Source organism: Cervus canadensis, chromosome 1, assembly GCF_019320065.1.
Source record: "Cervus canadensis isolate Bull #8, Minnesota chromosome 1, ASM1932006v1, whole genome shotgun sequence".
Lineage (NCBI taxonomy): Eukaryota > Metazoa > Chordata > Mammalia > Artiodactyla > Cervidae > Cervus > Cervus canadensis.
In genome coordinates, this window is record NC_057386.1 from 4,690,362 (window position 1) to 4,711,140 (window position 20,779).

General features: G+C 54.7%; 1 protein-coding gene across 5 annotated transcripts in view; it reads right to left on the reverse strand.

Annotated features, from left to right (window-relative positions):
* Positions 1-20,779, reverse strand: part of LOC122431083 — a 156,571-nt gene that overhangs the window by 121,755 nt on the left and 14,037 nt on the right. For 2 of the 5 annotated variants that reach the window (XM_043452277.1, XM_043452196.1), the window contains one exon: positions 4,730-5,077. The exons of the other annotated variants lie outside the window; for them this stretch is intronic. In XM_043452277.1, coding sequence (XP_043308212.1) covers positions 4,932-5,077 — 146 coding nt within the window. In that variant the 3' untranslated portion in view covers positions 4,730-4,931. Of the gene's footprint in view, positions 1-4,729; positions 5,078-20,779 lie in introns of those variants that run through there. 5 annotated transcript variants of the gene reach the window in all.

Sequence of the window (20,779 nt, forward strand, 5' to 3'; positions counted from 1 at the left end):
GGAAGGGCAGGCCTGATGGGCAACAGGACTGCCGGGCACACCGTCCATCCGGGCTTTTTGCATCAGGAATTCAGCCTCAGGCCTGCGAGCAGGGCCTCTGGCACGTGTGATCCCGGGCTCAGCCCTCAGCCCTGCACGGTCTACAGACCTAGAACCACTTCTGAAACACAGCCCTCGACTCCAGGAGCCTCCTGAGACAGGATCCCGTCCTCAGAAACAAGTGTTGGGATGACCCAATTTCGTTCTGTGTGTGTGTGTGTGTGTGTGTGAGAGAGAGAGAGAGAGAGAAAGAGAGAGAGAGATGTCTTCTTTAGCCCTTTATCTGCCGATGGACATCTAGGTTGCTTCCATGCCCTGGCTATTGTAAACAGTGCTGCAGTGAACATGGGTGGGCATGTGTCTTCTGGAATTATGGTTTTTTCAGAATATATGCCCAATAGTAGGATTGAAGTGTTACTCATTCAGTCGTGTCTGACCCTTTGCAACCCCACAGGCTGTAGCCCACTAGGCTCCTCTGTCTGTGGGATTCTCCAGGCAAGAATACTGGAGTGGGTAGCCATTCTCTTCTCCAGGGGATCTTCCCCGCCCAGGGATTGAACCCCGGTCTCCTGCACTGTAGGCAGATTCTTTACCATCTGGGCCACCGGGGAAGCCAAAGTAATGGAGTTGCTGGGTCCTTTTAGGACGTCGACTGAGACATCTAGCCGAAAACTCTTTCACTGAGAGCTAAGCCCACCTGTGGTCCTCTCATAACCTCGCACTCCTAGGCCATCACCGAGCTCTCCAATCAGTAGATTTTAGGGGTTTTGTTTTTGATTTTTGCCTTTTTATTGTTGCCCACAATAAAAATTAGAACTGGCAATAATAAGAAGAGACAAATGTTGGGATTATGGGGTCACTAACTGAAGAACATGTGATCTCCATCTTGACCACTGAAGGAACCTGAGACGGAAAAACAATCCTTAGAGCAGCAGCGGGAATATACATATTAATGAGAGTATTATCTGAGCCTCCCCGGCGGCTCTGCGGTAAAGAATCCACCTGCCAATGCAGGAGATGGGGGTTCAATCTCTGGGTCAGGAAAACCCCCTGGAGAAGGGAAGAGCTACCCACTCCAGTAGTCTTGCCTGGAGAATTCCATAGGAAAACAAACAAACAAAAAAAATCCTTAGAACAGCAGCAGGAATATACATATTATTAAGAATATTATATAACAGGTAACCATAGCAAAGGCATTGAGCAAACTGCTTCCTACTCATTATCTCCCTGAATCTTTTCAGCCACCTTAGAAGATGGGCACTTTTATGATTTCTGTTTTACAGAAAAGGAAAGGGAAGTGCCCAGAGGTTAAATAACTTGCCCAGGTCTGCAGCTGGCAAGTGGCAAAGCCAGGCCTGGATCTCAGAGCCTGGAGCTGGCTCCTGGGCTGACTGCCTCCTCAATTCCATCTTTCAACTCAGCTCCCCCTCCTAAGGAGGGATCCAGGTTTTGTTGGACCTGAAGCTTGGACATTTTTCTGAAGGGAGGGGCAGCTTCTTTAAGAAAAACAATGAGGTTATAAATACACATGAGGGTTTAAATACACAGTCCGGTACAGGGCGTGGAGGGTCCGTGTAGGTGAGGGATGGCGCTTCATTACCTCCAGGGTAGGTCCAGCTCTGCTCCCCCACCTCCCCTGCAGCTGGGCTTCCCGAACCACTGCATCTGCTCCTCCAGGTCACTGCTCCAGCCTCTGCAACTGCCATCCACGCCCAGCATCCTTAAAACTGCTTTGACTCAAGGTCACCCAATGACGGGGGGCTTCCCCGGGCGGCTCAGTGGCAAAGAACCCGCCTGCCAATGCGGGAGACACAGGTTCGCTCCCTGGGTCGGGAAGATTCCCTGGAGGAGGAAATGGCAATCCACTCCAGTATTCTTGATTGGGAAATTCCATGGACAGAGGATCCTGGTGGGCTACAGTCCACGGGGTCACAAAGAGTCAGACACGCCTAGCGAGTAAACACATCACCCTCTGACACCCCAGGCGCCAAGTACAAGGAGTCCTCCGTAGCCCTGACCTTCCTCCTCCTGGAAACCTGGAGGGCGCTCCAGTCTCCCGGCTTCCCTCCTGCCATCCAGCCACTCTCTCTCTGTCCCTCGTTGCTGGAATTTCTGTGTCCTGTTTCTAAAACATCCTGGTGAGCACAGGCAGAGGAATGAGGATAAACCCAGAGGCAAGGGAAACCTGAGGTTTCAGCCCGGACCCCTGGTTAAGAGAGTGTGACCCTCAGCCATCCAGTGACCTTCCCTGAGCTCACTGTCTCTTCTGCGTTGTGGCTGCTGTTCAGTTGCTAAGTTGTGTCCGACTCTTTGCGACCCCGTGGACGGCAGCACACCGGCTCCCCTCTGCTTCACCATCTCCCGGAACTTGCTCAAACCCATGTCCATTGAGTCAGTGATGCCATCCAACCATCTCATCCTCTGTCGCCCCCTTCCCCTCTTGCCTTCAATCTTTCCCAGCATCAGGGACTTTTCCAATGAGTCAGCTGTTCACATCAGATGACCAAAATACTGGAGTTTCACCTTCAGCATCATTCCTTCCAGTGAATATTCAGGGTTGATTTCCTTTAGGATGGACTGGTTTGATCTCCTTACAGTCCAAGGAACTCTCAAGAGTCTTCTCCAACACCACAGTTAAAAGCATCAGTTCTTCGACACTCTTCTGCATGATTAGGATTATACACTACAAGTGACTCAGAAGGTTAAATGAGATAATATATGCAGTATGCTTCGTAGGCTGCCTATGTCCTTGGGCTCCCTAATTGCTGAGAACCATGGTCAGCCCTGAGCTGACCACCTCTGGCCTGAGCACTAGATGACTATTTCCAACACTTAACAGAATCACCTCACCCAGGAGGCCCTCCAAGAAACTCATCTTGTCTAAAAGCACTCCTCCCCAGCAAAAATGTTCAATGACAGAGGAATGGATAAAGAAGACGTGGTACACGGATACGGTGGAATATTACTCAGCCATTAAAAAGAAAGAAATAATGCCTGTGCAGCAACACGGATCGACCTAGAGGTTGTCACGCTGAGTGAAGTAACTCAGACAGAGAGTCGGACAGAGAAGGAGAAATAGCATATGACATCCCATATATGCAGAATCTAAAAAGAAATGATACAAATGAACTTACTTACAAAAGGCCAACAGACTCCCAGACTTAGAGCGCGAGCTTATGGTTACTGAGGGTAGGGAAAGGATTGGGCAGGGGGGAGGGATGCTTAGGGAGTTTGGGGTTGACATGTACACACTGCCAGGTTTTAAATGGATCACCAACAAGGACCTCGTGTACGGCACAGGGAACTCTGCTCCACGGCGTGTGGCAGCCTGGATGGGAGGGGAGTCTGGGGGAGAAAGGACACGTGTACATGTGTGGCTGAGTCCCTTCGCTGTGTGCCTGAAACTATCACAACATTGTTCATCCACTATACCCCAATGCAAACTAAAACGTTTAAAAGTGCTCTTCCCCCCCGCCCCACAAGTCCGCCCCCTCCCTTTTTTCTGCCAGTTTCTGGATGGCACCATTGACTATTCGGCATGGATAAGACACCCAGGATCCACCTTGAATCCACCCTACGCCGCGCCGACAATCTCCGTGGATCCGCACCTAGCATCCCCCTCAGTCCGCACCTTCCTCTCCTGCTCATGCCCAGGTCCTCGGGATCTCGCCCTTGGACCCCTGACCAGTCTCCTAGATGAGGGGCTTCCCCACTGCCCTCAACCCATCCTCCTCCCAAGAAGGCTGAGCACCCTCAAACCACCTCCCACTGATGGTGCTATTTCTCTATTTAAAACCCTGGGAACGTCCTGCCTTTTCCGTCAGTATGAAGTCCCACCCAGCCACAAAGCCCGGGATCCTCAGGCCCCTGCAGGGCATGTGCTTGCACATCTCCCCCTGAACTCCCTGAAGGATTCGCCGGAAGGCTTTTCCCCTAAAGGGTCTTCTCAGACATCCCAGAGCATCTGCTCTCCTCTCCCTTCTGTGCCTCTGCACACAGGAGCCCACCGCTGGGAATGCCCCCCCCTTTCTCTGCCAACCACTTGCAGAGCCCCATTCAAATGTCACCTCCTCCCGGAAGCCTGCCAGGATTCCCCTCCAAAGCCCAGAACCAATCCTCTGTGCCTCCTGTATGTTCCTGGATCACGGCACTATTCAAGCCTTACAATAGCAGGATTTATTTCTCATTTCAGAGGCTATGTGGTGAGTTCTTTGAGAGCACCAACATCTTAAAAGACAAGAGAGTGCACTGGGCAAAGAGTGTGGGTTTTGTAACTGGACACCGACACCCTGAGCACAAATCTAGTTCTATTTACCCTGTCACCACAGCTGGGTGATCTGACATCATTTCTCCAGGCTTCCGTTTTCTTGTCTGTATCATGGGAGGACGATGGGATGTCCCTTAGAAGGGGTGGGAAGGGGGTGAAAAGGCTTAGAACAGTGCCCGACACAAGGCAATGCTGACCAAGAGAACTAAAGCATCAGCTCCTGTGTGATCTAGGGCTTCCCCGGTGGCTCAGCAGTAAAGACTCTGCCTGCAATGCAGGAGACACGGGTTCGATCCCTGGGTCGGGAAGATCCCCCGGAGAAGGAAATGGCAACCCTCTCCAGCATTCTTGCCTGGGAAATCCCATGGACAGAGGAGCCCGGCGGGCCACAGTCCATGGGATCTCAAAGAGTCGGACACAACCAAGCGACCGAGCATGTTCAAATCACATTGAAGAACTAAAAAGAAACAGCTGAAATTCATTTTAATCATGTTTATTGAATCCAACACATCTCAAATATCATTGTTTCAACATGAAATTAACATTTTTAAAATATTGTGCATGAGTGGACTTCCCTGGTCAACCAGTGGTTCAGAATCTGCCTGCCAGTGCAGGGGATGTGGGTTCAATCCCTGGTCGGGGAAGATCCCACAAGCTGAGGAGCAAGGAAGCCCAAGCAGGAGCTCGGCGACAAGGGAAGCCCCGCGATGGGAGCAGCCCCGTCCCCACAGCCAGACAAAGCCCCGCAAGGCAACGAAGACCCAGGGCAGCCTAAAAGAATGAAAAGAAAATTATCTGTCAACTATTCTGTGGCTTTCTCCACACTAAGCCTTTGAAATCCAATGTGCATGTTCTGCTTAAAAAGTGGAAGTCTCAATCGCTCAGTCATGTCCGACTCTTCGCGACCCCATGGGCTGCAGCCCGCCAGGCTCCTCTGTCCGTGGGGTTTCCCAGGCGAGGATACTGGAGTGGATTGCCATGCCCTCCTCCAGGGCATCTTCCCAACCCAGGAATCGAACCCAGGTCTCCTGCATCGCAGGCAGGTTCTTTACCATCTGAGCCCCTGGGGAGCCCCACGTGCTCCACTGAGAGCTTCTAAGTGGGTTCACACGTGCCGCAGCGGACCTGCCCCCAGGCCACGAGTGGCTCCTGGCTGCTATGTTCTGGTGACCCCTGCCCCCCCAGAGGAAAGGACCCTGGAAACGCGTGCCCAGTTCCCTCCAGACCCCACCGTCCCCGCGCCTTTTTCCTCTCCTGATTTTGCTTTTTCTCCCTCCTCTGGAATCAGCCCTGTATCAGAGAGTATAACCCCACGCTGAGTCCTGGGGGTGAGGGGGGTCCTCTGATCGCACAAACCCCTGAACCCCAAGAGCTCCCTGGATGCGGACTTCTCAGGACAGCGTGTCCACCCTGGTCTGCGAAGCTGGACGGCCCCTTCTGCCCAGGTCTGTGCCCTCCACCTTCCTAACAGGGCCAGATCTCAACCCACACCCATCTGACCCAAGGATCCATTGAACTTTCTGAGCCGGCCCGAGACAGAGGAGTCCATTTTTATGCATCTCTGCCTCCCAAGGCCAAGCACAGCCCTCTGGAGGGGAATTAAATGGTTCCTGAAGGTTAATCCTATGTGCTCTCTATTCTAATTGCCTTTATAGGTGAGGCTGTGATAAGCTAACATAAATCGTCTTAGCCCTGCAGCGTCATAAGCTGAGCTTTCATTAATTCCCCTTGAAGACACAGGTGTTATTCTTTCCATTTCACTGATGACTCATATATTTTGCCCAAGGTCACTCAGTGAGGACATCCTGCCCCAAACACATTTTATTACGTGGCAGGCGAGAATTGTTCTTATTCTAAAACAAACAGAAGATGAGCATGCAATGTCCAGGCTGGCTGTGAGCATTCCGGGCACGCAGACACCCAGAACACCCTGCTGGTCAACACTGGCGTGGGCTCCCCACGTGATTCAGAGTAAGGAATCCACCCTCCGGCAAAGCGAGAGACTCGGGAGATGTGGGTTCGATCCCTGGGTTGGGAGGATCCCCTGGAGGAGGGCATGGCATCCCTTGTCCAGGATTCTTGCCTGGAGAATCCCATGGACAGAGGAGCCTGGCGGGCTACAGTCCACGGGGTTAGCAAAGAGTCAGACACGACTCAGCGACCGAGCACAGTACAGTGAAATCTTAGCCACAGAAAAACACAAAAGGGTGGGCGTGTGTGCAGGGGAGGGTTACACCTCCGTGCAAGTGGTCCATAAAGGGTCCCAGGGAGCAGCTCCTCAAAAAGCTGAAACAAATGAGAAAAATGATTTCCCGTGAAGGTCAAACAAGTTAAATCAGCGTCCCATAGGAAGCTGGGATGGATGTCTTCCTCGGGGTTAAGTAACAGTAGGAGCTTCGGCAGCTGCAGAGACAGACACGCCCTCCTATCCCTGCCTCTGCCTTTGTGCAGGATGCGGGCAGGACGGGGGGCCCTGACCCTCCCAAAGGCACCCGCAGTAAAAGCAGGGTCAGGATTTCCAGGCAGGGTGGCGGGGAGGCCGCTGAGCCCGCTGCTTGTCCCAAGAGAGGCAGCCGAAGTCCCCCGCCACCGCAAAGGGGCATCGCCAGGACCTGCCACCGACAGAGCCCCCAAGTCCTAATCCAAGCGAGTAATTAGACCTGCGTGTCATCATGGGCTTAAAAACCCTAGAACTGAACAGTCAGATCCATGAGTCAGAAGGTACACTGGTGTGTGCCAGGGGCGGGAGAGGGCAGGGCCATGGGGACTCGGTGTTTAAAGGGGACGGAGCTGAAGTTTAGGAAGGTGAAAAACCTGGGAGATGGGTGATGGTGAGCGTTGCACCACGATGGGAATGTACTTGGTGGAACTGAACCGAGTATACAGGTAAATATGGTTACAGTATGTTACAGTATGTTTATATTGTGTGGCTTTCACCACAATAAAGAAAATAAAAAAACTTTAAAAAGACCTAGAGCTAAAGGAAATGATCGAGGACTATGCACTCAAACCCCAAAACGCACCTAGACAATCCCTCCAAGCTTGAAAGGAACGATTCCATGATTGAGACAAGGAAAATGGGTTTTCACAGGCACCCATGAGCCCACGCTGATATAAATACAGGGTTGAACAGATAAATTCATGGGAGAGAAGAAACAAAAGTTCCCTACAGAAGAATTCCAAACATTGTATGTAGGGACCTCCCCCCTGGGAAATTGGCCACCTGATGCGAAGAGCCAACTCACTGGAAAAGACCTAGAAGATGGGAAAGATTGAGGACAGGAGAAGCGGGTGGCAGAGGATGAGATGGCATCACTGACTCAATGGACATGAACTTGAGCAAACTCTGGGAGACAGCCTGGCATGCTGCAGTCCACGGGGCTGCAAAGAACCGAACACAACTTATCGACTGAACTGTGACAACAAAATCGGAAATGAGCTTGATCCCCTCCTGCTGAGCATGGGCTGTGTCTGGTGACTCTTCCAAGGAACAGAGGAAAGGGAAAAGCAGAAATTCACGGTGGAGAAACCTGGCAGCCACCACATCATCCAAGCGATCAAGGTCAACGTCATGCTGATATCACATGCCCCGATACAGCACCATGAGACTGCTTAACCTCTGTGGTATTCTTCCCCAACCCTAGGCTATTATGAGAAAACATCAGACAAAGCCAAAGTGAATGAAGGACATTCTTCAGAACACATAACCAGTACTCTCCAAAATCGTCAAGACCAGACAAGACTAAATGGAATGCGGGCTTCCAATTGGATCCCAAACAGGAAGCAGTCATTAGTGGAAAATCTAGTGATACGCCAATAAAGCGTGTGGTTCAATACACAGCATTGCAACCACGGTAATATTTGAGTTTTGACAATAGGGCTGTGGAGGGTTAACAATTGGAGAAATGAAGCAAGGGCTGTGCAGAAGCTCTCTGTAGTAACTCTGCAACTGTTTGGTAAATCCAGAGCCATCCCAAAATAAAGAGCTTATTTTGGAAAGTGTAATTGATACAGCGGGAGGATAACTGGTCCAGACCATCACCCACTCCTGCGAACAACACAACAGGATGACGTCAGAAAGCCATGCACAGGTTCAGTCCAAGGTCCCTCATGAAAGGGAGTCCTGTGTGCCAGGGCTTAAAGCAAAAGTAAAGTGAATGTCACTCAGTCGTGTCTGACTCTTTGCAACCCCATGGACTAAACAGTCCATAGAATTCTCCAGGCCAGAATACTGGAGTGGGTAGCCTTTCCCTTCTCCAGCGGATCTTCCCAACCCAGGGATCGAACCCAGGTCTCCCGCCTTGCAGGCGGATTCTTTACCAGCTGAGCCACAAGGGAAGCCCTTGGGTGCCAGGGCTTGATTACTTCTAATTCCTAAACCACCCGGAGCACCAGCCTCCCTTCATGTGGGCAACTGGCGACGGGGGAAGTTTAAGCAATCTGACAAAGTCACACAGCGTCCAGGTGTGCAACCGATTCTAACCCAAAGCATGGGTTCTCTTCCACGAGTCCCACTGGCCCTGCCCAGACGGGGCCCACGGAAGACCACCACCTCATCCGATCAGAGCCCTCGGGGCTCCGCCAGGGGGCTCCTCCATCAGATGCCTTTCGGTCGGGGCTGCTGGAACGAGATGGTCTTTTCGGAGCTGATACAGAGGGGAACCACTAGGTGGCGACAGACCCCAGCGATGCCAAGGAGCGATGCCCATCAAGGACCACCTCCAGCTCAGGCCTCTCTCTGCCTAAGAGTCCCAGCACCAATGTTTGCTGAAAACCATTCAGGGCTTTTGTCTTGCCAAGATTTGCACCACCATAGAAAGGAGGGGTGCCCTCACCCACTGGTATAATTTTGGAGGTCCAGCTGCAAAAATAACCAAAGACTGATTTATGTCTTCCTCGGAAGAAGCTGGTAGACAGCCGTGTATGTGTGTGAGCTGTTCGTCGTGCCTGACTCTTTGTGACCCTGTGGGCTGTGGCCACCGGACTCTTCTGCCCATGGGATTTCTCAGGCAATGATCCTGGAGTGGGTTACCATTCCCTTCTGCAGGGGATCTTCCTGGCCCAGGGATGGAACACAGGTCTCCTGCATTGCAGGCAGACTCTACCGTCTGAGTCACCAGCGACGCTCTGAGCTACTTGTAAACTGGCATAAACACACACAGTGGGAGTGGGCTTTAGATTCACTCTGCAGAGTCAAACTTAGCAGGACTCTTGACAACCAGGCTAACAGTCACCGCCGTGGAGCGCAGACATAGGTGCTGGTCCCTGCCTTTGAAACCCCAAGAGCTCCAGAACCCAACGGCCTGGACTTGAATCACACCACCACGCCAACCAGCTCCATCGCTCACTGTATGTGGGACCTCAGGCGCCCGGGCCAGCGCTGAGCCTCACCTTCCTGGTCTCACCCTGGAGATGGGCTCACGACCCAGCCCACGAGAGTCACTGTGACAATGACGCAGATTAACAGGTGAAAGTCACTGGAATCAGTGCTTAATAAACGTCTGCCGTTTTTGTTCTCGCTCCTCCCCCTTGAGGGGGTATGTCCGCCCCACCCCTCAGCCCTCCAGCCCGCAGACGATGTCAGTGTGTATGTCAATTGTGTGCAGACATGCTCAGCTGTGTCTGACTCCATACGGCCCCACGGACTATAGCCTGCTAGTCTCCTCTGTCCATGGGATTCTCCAGGCAAGAATTCTGGAGTGGGTTGCCATTCCCTTCTTCAGGGGATCTTCCCAGTGCAGGGATTGAACCCAGGTCTCCTGCACCACAGGCAGTTTCTTTACTGTCTGAGCCACCGGGAGAGGCCCCTGGGGGTTCCAGAGTCCCCGGGGAATCTCTCCTAGTGACAGGACAGACAAGGGGGTCTAATGAGAACCGATCTAGAAAGCTCTAAACCATATCTCTGTTGGGACTACACCTTTTATCTTAAAATATTTAATCCTGGCTTCATCTTCTTTTTCTCTACCTTTATTACACCTACCTTTAATCTATAAAAACAAAATTTTAAATAAGCTTCCTTAAATCCTCTTGGTGACAAAGCCAGGTTTAAATATGTTTAGCATTTTGCAAAGGCACGTGACTTTTTATAAAGCACTGTCCAAGCGGGGTGGAAAAAGGTAGGCTAGATTTCATGGGGTTTTTTTAGCCTCATCTTGAAATTGGTGAATTTGTAGAAGCCCCTGCAATAATGTTACCTGAACACCAGAGGGCACCACAGCCCACAAGTCTGGCTGGCCCAGCACCGGCGCAGGGCAGGCTCCAAGGGTGGAAAGAGAGAAATAAGAGAGAGATCCTCTTCAGACCCCAACACCGTCTGAGCCGCCGGATGCTAACCCTCCTCAGCCTCACACCTCCAAACCCCCGGGGCAGTCAGCATGAGTGGAAGTGTGAAATGTTAGTCGCTCAGTCGTGTCTGACTCCAGCGACCCCATGGACTCTAGCCCGCCAGGCTCCTCTCTCCATGGGATTCTCCAGGCAAGAATCCTGGGGTGGGTTGCCATTTCCTCCTCCAGGGGGTCTTCCCGACCCAGGGATTGAACCTGGGTCTCCTGCATTGGCAGACAGGTTCCTTACCATCTGAGCCACTGGGGAAGCCTTGGGGAATAGAGAGCTGCAAACCTGGGCCACCAGATCTGCATTTGGGTTAAGCGTCTCTGCGTGCTACGCGGATTTAACAGAAGGTGGCGTCACTGACACCTGAGTGATGTGACGCACGGCACGTCGCTCGCTGACAGAGCACCTCCTCCCACGGACGCCCGCCTGCACGCCGCCTGCCACAAGGTCACACCCGGCACAACAGCCCCACCGACCCACCCGGCCGATGAGCAAAGCGGGCTCCAAGCGTGCACAGCGGCTTTCGGAGACCTGGAGTCTGGGCTGGCTGCTGGCCCAGCTCGGGGAAGCCTAACTCAGCCAAAGGCGGCTTGCACTTACCCGCAGCACCGCCCCAAAGGCAAACAGGAGCCTGTTCTCAGGAGTCCTGCCCTCAGTAAACCTGGGTGACGGCTGCTGACAAAGCTCAGGGTGGGTCCCAGGAGCTTCGCCCAACGCCACCCACGCGGGGGGAGAAGCCGCCGCTCAGGGGCCCGCAGCCCCCTGTCTGCCCCAGCCTCCCCTCAGCTCTCAGCAGCCCTCGTAGCTCCTGCGGTATGTTATTACATCCTCCGCTGCATCATCGCTCTGTTAACAGTCAGGCAGGCCCCCGAGACACGCGGGCCAAGACAGACCTGCCTGTTACCACCACCCCCCCAGCCCTCTCTCTCACTCACCGGCCGGCAATGCCGGGCCCCAGAGAGACTCGGAGAATGCGAGAGAGACGAGGACCCTCCACAGAGCCCAGAAGACCCCCCAGCGGTGCTCCAGCCCAACGTGGACCGTGGTGGCTTCTCAAGTGGCCACCCTCCCACCCGGCCCGACTCCCCAGACGCCGCTGATGGCCAGGCCAACAGGCGGGACCGCCCTGCCAAAGGGCACTGCGGGCAGCCACCCACTTTCTTGTAGTTACTTCACATTAGAATCAAAAACGTGGATTCAGTTTTCATACCCTGGCTCCATTTTTCTAGACTTATTCCCCTTTGTCCTCCACTAATAAATATTTCATTGGAAAAGACCCTGATGCTGGGGAAGATTGAAGGCAAAAGCAGAAAGGGGTGGCAGAGGATGAGATGGTTAGATGGCATCACCCTCTCAATGGACATGAGTTTAAGCAAACTCCAGGAGACGGTGGAGGACACAGAAGCTCGGCGTGCTGCAGCCTAAGGGGTTGCAAAGAGTCGGACAAAACTTAGAGACTAAACAACAACAATGAATATTTCATGTCAAAAACAATCTGAAAGGGAGGAAAGTTATGTATACATATGGCTGATTCACGTTGAGGTTTGACAGAAAATAACAAAATTCTGCAAAGCAATTATCCTTCAATTAAAAAATAAATTAAAAAAAAAAAACTCCTAAAATGGTTTACTAGCAAAGAATGACAACATCTACCTTTCCACCAAGAAGGATGAATCTGTTGAAGCCCATGTAAGCCCCAAACGACGCATCTCCCCTTTGTGAATGCCTCCTTATTGTAGCCGGGAGTGACTGTGAACTCCTGACTGGTCCACACCAGTGGTCCTCAGGGTATACGCTGCCTGGAAATTCTTGGCTACATCCACAGCCTAAGCCGGTCCATGCTGACAGTCATTCCTGGGAGGCAGCAAGCCCCTCAGCCCTGTGTCCCCACCATGCATGAATCAAAACGCTGGGCACCAAGGATCTATCAGTAAGTGTTGCTTTGGGCAGAGAACTCCATCCTAATTCACACATCAAATTTCTGAAATAAGGCTCAGCAGAGCGGGAGATCAGAGCAGAGTGGAGTGGAGTGAGCCTTTCTGCCAGCTACCACCCACATCGGCGTCCACACTGAGGATGGAAGGAGGGGGTCTCAGTGCTGAGCTTCTGGGGGACCCGGAGCCCCTGTCTGGGACCTTCATCTCAGAGTGAGGGGCTCACCTGTGGTAAGCAGTGTCAGGGCCCGCAGTATTCTTACAGGCCCCTCAAAGTGCTGTGATTTCTTTTAAACACAGAAGAAAAAGGAACATACAGTCTTAGGCTGGAGAAGATGTTTTAATATGTAATATTAATACATTCGTATCTATACCAGCATCTATGGCTGTTCACTCACTCAGTCGTGTCAAACTCTCTGCAACCCCATGGACTGCAGCACGCCAGGCCTCCCTGTCCCTCACCAACTCCCAGAGCTTGCTCAAACTCATGTCCATCGAGTCGGTGATGCCATCCAACCATCTCATCCTCTGTCGTCCCCTCCTCCTCCTGCCCTCAATCTTTCCCAGCATCAGGGTCTTTTCCAATGAGTCGGTTCTTCACATAAGGTGGCCAAAGTACTGGAGCTTCAGCTTCAACATCAGTCCTTCCAATGAACACCCAGGACTGATCTCCTTCAGGATGGACTGGTTGGATCTCCTTGCAGTCCAAGGGACTCTCAAGAGTCTTCTCCAACACCACAGCTCAAAAGCATCAATTCTTCGACGCTCAGATTTCTTTATGGTCCAACTCTCACATCCATGCATGACTACTGGAAAAACCACAGCTTTGACTAGACGAGCCTTTGTTGGCAAAGTCATGTCTCTGCTTTTTAATGTGCTGTCTAGGTTGGTCACAGCTTTTCTTCCAAGGAGCAAGCGTCTTTTAATTTCATGGCTGCAGTCACCATCTGCAGTGATTTTGGAGCCCAAGAAAATAGTCTATCACTGTTTCCACTGCCTCCCCACCTATTTGCTATGAAGTGGGGGGATAGAGAAGTGGGCAATGGCATTTCTAAACCTCAGGATGTGCAAAATCAGAGACACGTACAAACCACACGAACACCCATTCTCTCTGGCTTCTGCCCTGACGTCCACTCCTCCGTCGAATATCCAGGGCTCGCAGTGTAGAATTCTGAGTCAGCACTTCGATTGGGAGGTTCTAGAAGAAGCAGGGCTCCCCAGGTGCCACTAGTGGTAAACACCTCGCCTGCCAAGGCAGGAAGCAGGCATCGAGGAAACCTTTGGGGGGCTGATGGAAATGTTCTAAAACTGGATTGTGGCGATGATCGTGTAACTCCGCACATTTACTCAAAGTTGCTGGGTTGTACATTTACAATAGATGGATTTTAAGGTATGTAAAGCAAATCTTCGGAGAAGGCAATGGCAACCCACTCCAGTACTCTTGTCTGGAAAATCCCATGGACGGAGGAACCTGGTAGGCTGCAGTCCATGAGGTCACTACGAGTTGGACACGACTTCACTTTCACTTTTCACTTTCACGCATTGGAGAAGGAAATGGCAACCCACTCCTGGGTTCTTGCCTGGAGAATCCCAGGGACGGGGGAGCCTGATAGGCTGCCGTCTATGGGGTCGCAGAGAGTTGGACACGACTGAAGTGATTTAGCAGCAGCAGCAGCAGCAAAGCAAATCTTGATAAAGCTAGCTTACAAATAAAAAGCTGGTGGTGAGGCAGGCTTCCCGCGTAGCTCAGTCGGTAAAGAACCTGCCTGCAGGAAACCCCGTTCGATCCCTGGGTCGGGAAGACCCCCTGGAGAAGGAAATGGCAGCCCACTCCAGTGTCCTTACCTGGAAAACCCCATGGACAGAGGAGCCTGGTGGGCTGCAGCCCATGGGGTCGCAAAGAGTCAGGCACGACTGAGCCACTAACACTTCACTCCACAGAGGCAGGCAGGCCGGAGGGAAAGAATTGACCATCAGTCCCCAAGCTGTCACCTGGCATGAGTGAGCCTGACCAAGGCTGTCCCCTGTCCCCTAACCTCAGGGACACAGTCCCAGCTGATGGCCAGCTGGGTGGACTCCGGGCTTCAAGGTCCAAAAGGCTGAGCCCATTCCCAGCTCTTTGGTCCCAAGCACACTCCCCAACTTCTCCGAGCCCCGGTTTTCTCACTTGTAAAAGGATGCTAATAATAGTCACTCCTATGTGTAACGTCGCCAGAAGGCACAGCTCACAGGCCCTCCAATGCCACTTTCTGGCGTTTTCTCTTTTAATTTAACAGGTACTCCCTGGTAGTAGCCAATGCAGGAGACACAAGAGACAGGGGTTCGATCCTTGGGTTGAGATCTCCTGGAGACAGGAATGGCAACCCACTCCAGGATTCTTGCCTGGGAAAACCTATGGACGGAGGAGCCTGGGGGGCTACAGTCCACGGGGTCCCAAAGAGTCAGACACAACTTAGCGACTAAACAACAAAGAGATCCATGCAGTGCGCCTGGCGCTAAAGTAGGTGCTTCCAGGGAAACAAAAGCAATAGAAAAAAGGCCATTTTCCTGTCTTCCACCTTTTGGGACACTTACAAAGTAACTCAAGGTAGCTGAGGACAAAACCTCATAACCCGGATCTAAGAAGTCAGTGCTGAAGAGTCCAAGGGTAGAGGGGTGGGGTGGTCTGGAGGGGGAATGCTCAGAGGAGCTGGGGGCTGGCAGGGACGCACGCGAAGCAGGAGGGCAGGGGAAGGGCCGTCCCTCCCGCCCTGAGGTCGGGTTCAATCCCAGCTGCGACGCTGGGCGGACACTCACGGCCATCAGCGGTCCCTTCCGAGGCTCGTGGCAGGGGAAGGAGGCGGCTCGTGTGAAGAAGGCCGCGGGCCGGGCACACAGCAGGGCTCAGCGCGCAGGAGGAGAGCCCGAGTCACAGGGAGCGGAGCCGGGCGGCGCGAGCCGCGGAAGGACCCGCCTGGCAGAACCTTGCCTCCGAGAGCCGCCCTTCCTCCCCAGAAACCCCCGAGCCCTCCGCTCAGACGCGAAGCCAGGCTGGGCAGCACCTCCTCGGCCCTGGGCTCCTGACGCACCACGAAGGAGACCCTGACCCCGAACAGCTCACAGCCATTTCCTTCAGGAGAAACTGGTGCCTCCCGCCCCTGTCTCAGCTGCGCCCCTTCCCAGCTGCGTGAGTTTCTAAGTCACGCGTCCTCTCTGTGCCTCGGGTCCTCATCTGTCAGACACGGACAGTACGCCTGCCTCACGAGGGCGCTGCAGAAATGAATGTGCACGTGTTACCCGTGTGTGCGTATCCAGGCACACCTACATGCACGTGTGTGTCTGAACATGCCTATGTGTGTGTCCGAACATGCCCACATGTGTGAACATGCCCACGTGTGTGTCCAAACATGCCTACAAATGTGTGTCCAAACATGCCTACATATATGTATGAACATGCCCACATGTGAACATGCCTACGTGTGTGTGTCTGAACATGCCTACGTGTGTCCAAACATGCCTACATACATGTGTGTGAACACACCCACGTATGTGAACATGCCTACGTGTATGTGTGTATGTCTGAACATCTCTACAAGCATGTGTCCAAACATGCCTCATATGTGTGTGAAGATACCTACATGTGTGTGGACATGCCTGCACATGTGTGTCTGAACATTCCTACATGTGTGTCCAAACATGCCTAGATGTGTTTGAACATGCCTACATGTGTGTGAACACGTCTACATGTGTGTGAACATGCATACATGTGTGTCCAAACACACCTACATGTGTGTGAACATGCCTACTTATGTGTATCCAAACACACCTGCATGTATGCATGTGTCAAACATGCCTGTATGTGTGTCCAAACACTCCCACATGTATGTGTCTGTGCATGGGTGTGTGTCTGTCTTAGAATGTATGGAACATAGAATGGCAGCAATTGCTGTTATTAGCTAATACCATGAGCGCTTATCACTAACTCTCAGCGGTAGCCGAGGTCAGATTCAAAGCTGCAGGATTTCCATCTCAGACCACGCGTCTCTCTCCCATCAGCGGCAGCACGATGGGAGCTGCAACAGGCCCCTGGGCGGCCCAGCGCTGAGCCGAGTCCAAATCCAGCCACAGGATCCCCACCACGCTCCCACGGGCCGGCGGCGGCAGTCCAAGTTCACCCAGAATGGGCTTCTCACGGGTAGTCCAGGCTGTGGCCGGGGAACTGGCGCCCCCAACCAGAGGGACGGGGTCCTCTTTCCTTCTCCTGGGCCAGCCATGCACTGTGGAGGCCCCCACACACGCTCATCACATGAAACGGGCAAATTAATTCTCCCAGGACTGCAGGGTCATCCCTTCTGCCAAAGAGAGAGGGCGCTGGGAAACTGCCTTCGGGTCCACAAGCCCCGTCGGGTTAAAAAGCAAATAACTGTTGGTGAGGAGCCGAGGCAAGCCACCGCATTTGGGGACACACATCCACAGGGGCAGCAGAGGTGTCAGCGGAGAGATGAAGTCATGGGGAGCGGGGAGGTGCTCAGGGCAGGGGGATTGGGGGGGGTCTCCCCACTGCCTGCAGACACCGAGGTCTCTGTCTGCACCATGAGGTCAGAGGACCGCCACACACATCGCACAGGGGCCTCACCCATCTTCTGGAGGCTTCTTCAGCCAGCCTGAGTGGCAGGTGAAACTGCAGCGCCCCCAGGCACCCCACCTTCAAGGCAGACCCCTCTCTCTCTCCATCCTCCCTCCCAAAGCCCAGGTCTCTTCTCAGGGGGGCAGGGCTGATAAGGAAGTGGTTCCCCCAAATCCACCCGAAGGGAGGGCATCGGGACCTGCACCCAGCGAGGGTCCCCTTCTTGAGCCCCGTCAGGCCCCGGGGACCGGAGACTCGCTTCCAGTCTCCCCAACACGCCCCCTGCCTGCGCCCCCGCCCCCGCGGGCCCTGACCTCCCCAAACAAAGGTGCTTTCTTCCTTGCCCCAGGGTCCCTGCACTTTCGGCAGACCTGCGCTTGTTTTCTTTCTGCCGGCTCCCATCCTGGCCGCCCTCCACAGGCACCTCCGTACCCTGGAGACAAGCCCCGTATTGTCTCGGCAGACCTAATAAATGACAAGGCTGCCCCCCCCTCCCGCCACAAGCCCTGCTCGCCCGCCCGACTCCCCGCGTCCCGTCTGAAGTCTCCCTGTGTAAGGGCCGCCCTCCCCCAGCCACGGAACAGGAGGTGAACGTCGGGCAGAGAGAGAGACAGGCTTGCGTAGAGGGGCTGCCCCCTCTGCGCGGTACCAGGTGAAGATTCGGTCCAGAGAGACACTGCAGCATCCGTGAACCAGACCCTTCCTCCCTTCCTCCGGCTCAGGCCTGGAATTGAAGGGAAGGCGGCGCACAGAGGGTGGGAGGGTGCTCGGTGGGCTCCCCAAAACACGCCTTTCATCCCCGGGAAGGCAGAGTCGATGGTGACAGGGGCAGGAAGGATTAACCAGTACAGACTGGCTTTCCTCCCCGCTGCTCCAGGGCATGGGGTCGGTCAGGTGCCATCAGAGGGGCTGCTGGGGCCCGACGACAGGTGACCATCAGCCAGGAGGACTTGGCTGCTTGAAGGCGGGGTTTGCCGGAGGACACGGGTAAGACGCGCGTCACCCTGCCCACACACAGACCCGCACACGGGCTGCTCCAGAGTCTACAAAACTGACCCTTGAGCCTCCAGCCTTTGTGCGTGCGTGCTGTCACGTCAGTCATGTCCGACTCTTTGCGACCCCGTGGACTGTAGCCCGCAAGCCTCCTCTGTCCTGGGGATTCTCCAGGCAAGAATCCTGGTGTGGGTTGCCATGTCCTTCTCCAGGGCATCTTCCCGACCCAGGGGTGGAACGGGTATCTCCTGCATCCTCTTGCGTTGCAGGCGGATTCTTTACCGCTGAGCCGCCTAAGAAAGCAAAAGGAGACAGCAGTCCCCCCACCCCGGACCTCTGCAGCCAACTGCCTGGCGCCCCGACCCCACGCTCGCTAAGCTGGTTCACCAGCCACATCAGGAGAAGCCGACCACCCAGGAGGTGGGCACCTTGACTCCTGAGCCTCACTGGCTCTGCCCGCCCTCAGCAGGGTGGACGGGCCGGCGGCTCTGCACAGAGACCCAGGTGCCTCCTGCCGTGGGCACCCGAGCGCCTGGCCGCTGTAACGTGCAAGCACGGACCCTGACCTCGGCCCTCAGGCTCGGGTGGGGGGCCTTCTCGCTGCCCCCGGACCCCTGCCCACCCGCTCCGGGCCGTGCACTCCCGGACAGGAGGAAGGGCGGGCTGCAGGGTGGAGCATGGGCCCCTAGGGCCTTTAGGAGCCCACCCGGAGCTCCCGACTCACGCACGCAAGTCCACCCCCAGGGCCCGCTGCTCTGCCCCGAAAGGAGGGGGGTCCCAGATTTGGGGCCGAGAGCTGGGTCAGGGCTCCCCTCTCCAAGGCTTTTCCTCAGTCACAGCTCCAGCGAGGCTCCCCAATCTGCTTGTTTGCCGCTGCACCCAGGCGCCTCCCTCCCGACCCCGACCAAGGGCACCAGCGCTGGCCTGTCTGCCGCTTGACCCCTGGAGCTGGTGCCCGTGGGTGCTGAGCACACCCTCCCCCAGAGGGCACACAGTGCCAGGGACACAGGGCAGATGGCAACACTCAGCTTCACTCCCTGGCACCTGCGGCAGGTCCCAGCCCCGCCGGGGAGGGAGCAGACGAGACCACAAGCGTGGCCCGTGCAGGGAGGCAAGGGCTGGGGGTGGCCTCCGCTCCGCGGGGACCTCAGCCCCTGCCCACCCCCCAGCTGCCCTCCTCCCGCCCGGGACCCTCCGCCCGGCCTCCAGCTTTGAGCAGACAGAGGCCTCAGAAGCAGGCACAGCGGGGCTGCAGGCGCCCGCAGGCCCCTGCTGGGTGACGCTGGGAAAGCGCTTTCCTTCTCTGAGCTGAGCGTGCAGGGTCTAGAGGACGCGGTGAGCACCAAGACATCCACACACGTGCGGGTCCACAAAGGACACTCCAGCGTGGACAGCCCGTCGAGGAAACGTCTCATTTACTGAACCGAGTGGAAACCACGTATTGCAAAAAGGCTACCCCAGATAGTGGGGCGGCCCTGGTGGCTCCGTGCTAAAGAATCCACCTGGCAATGCAGGAGACCCGAGTTCAATCCCTGGGTCGGGAAGATCCCCTGCAGAAGCAAATGACAACCCGCTCCAGGATTCTGGCCTGGAGAATCCCCAGGACAGAGGGGCCTGGCGGGCGACAGTCCACGGGGTCGCAGCGAGTCGGACAGGACTGAGCCACCGAGCCGGCACACAGCCGCATCAAACAGCTGCAGCGACGGCCACCTGAGGAGGCAGGGGTGTCCGCGCCCCCAGCCGGGATTCACGCCGGCCGAGTGCATGCACCACCCACACCCACACCCACACACACTGCCAGCTGGGCGAGCGTGCACACACACACAGGCACACACCCAGGTGGCTAAATGTACCCCAGATGTCTGCTACCCGGAGTCCCTGGTATCGGGCATCTTCTAAACAAACACACACAGTTGGGGCCTGGCCCCCCAAGTGGGGGAGGTGTTTTTATTTTTAATCCAAGCAGGTAAGCGAAAGAAACCAGCAATCTCCCCCTGGCAGATGGAGACAGACTTGCCAAAGAGAATCTCAGTGATTTAGAGAGGAGACGCCAGGCGATTTCAGCAGAGTTAGAGCCCCACGCCGAGATTCCCCCAAAATTAAAATGATAAGATGCCAATTCTTCACCCTCCAGCACCAGCCCTGCCCAAGCCCCCTCCCAGGCTCCTCAGAACTGCCCCCCACCCCCGTCTCCAGCACGAGGCTCTGCCGGTCTCCCCGCAGGGGCTGGAAATAAAGGGAGTTCTGTCCTCCTCCCCTCGCCGGTCTGAGGGAGCTTATCTGACACTCCAGCGGGCTTTGTAAACCGAGTGTCCCAGGATAAACGCTCCCTTAAGAGTGGCTTGGCCCGGGACAGGGGGACCCTCTCCAGAGGAGAATGGGGAACTTGTTCCAATGGTCTTTTAATACGGGGGGCGGGGTGTCACCGAGGACAGGCCTCCAACAGACTCTCACAGAAGGGTCTCTGTCCCGGCGACAATGGAGAGAATTCTTAAAGACATGGATGCTGAAAGAGGGAAGGATTTTTTTTTTCCCTAAGAGGAAGGGAGGGGGCGTGGGGAGGACGTCTCACTCCCCAGAACAATCCAGGTTGTAGGAAGATATCTC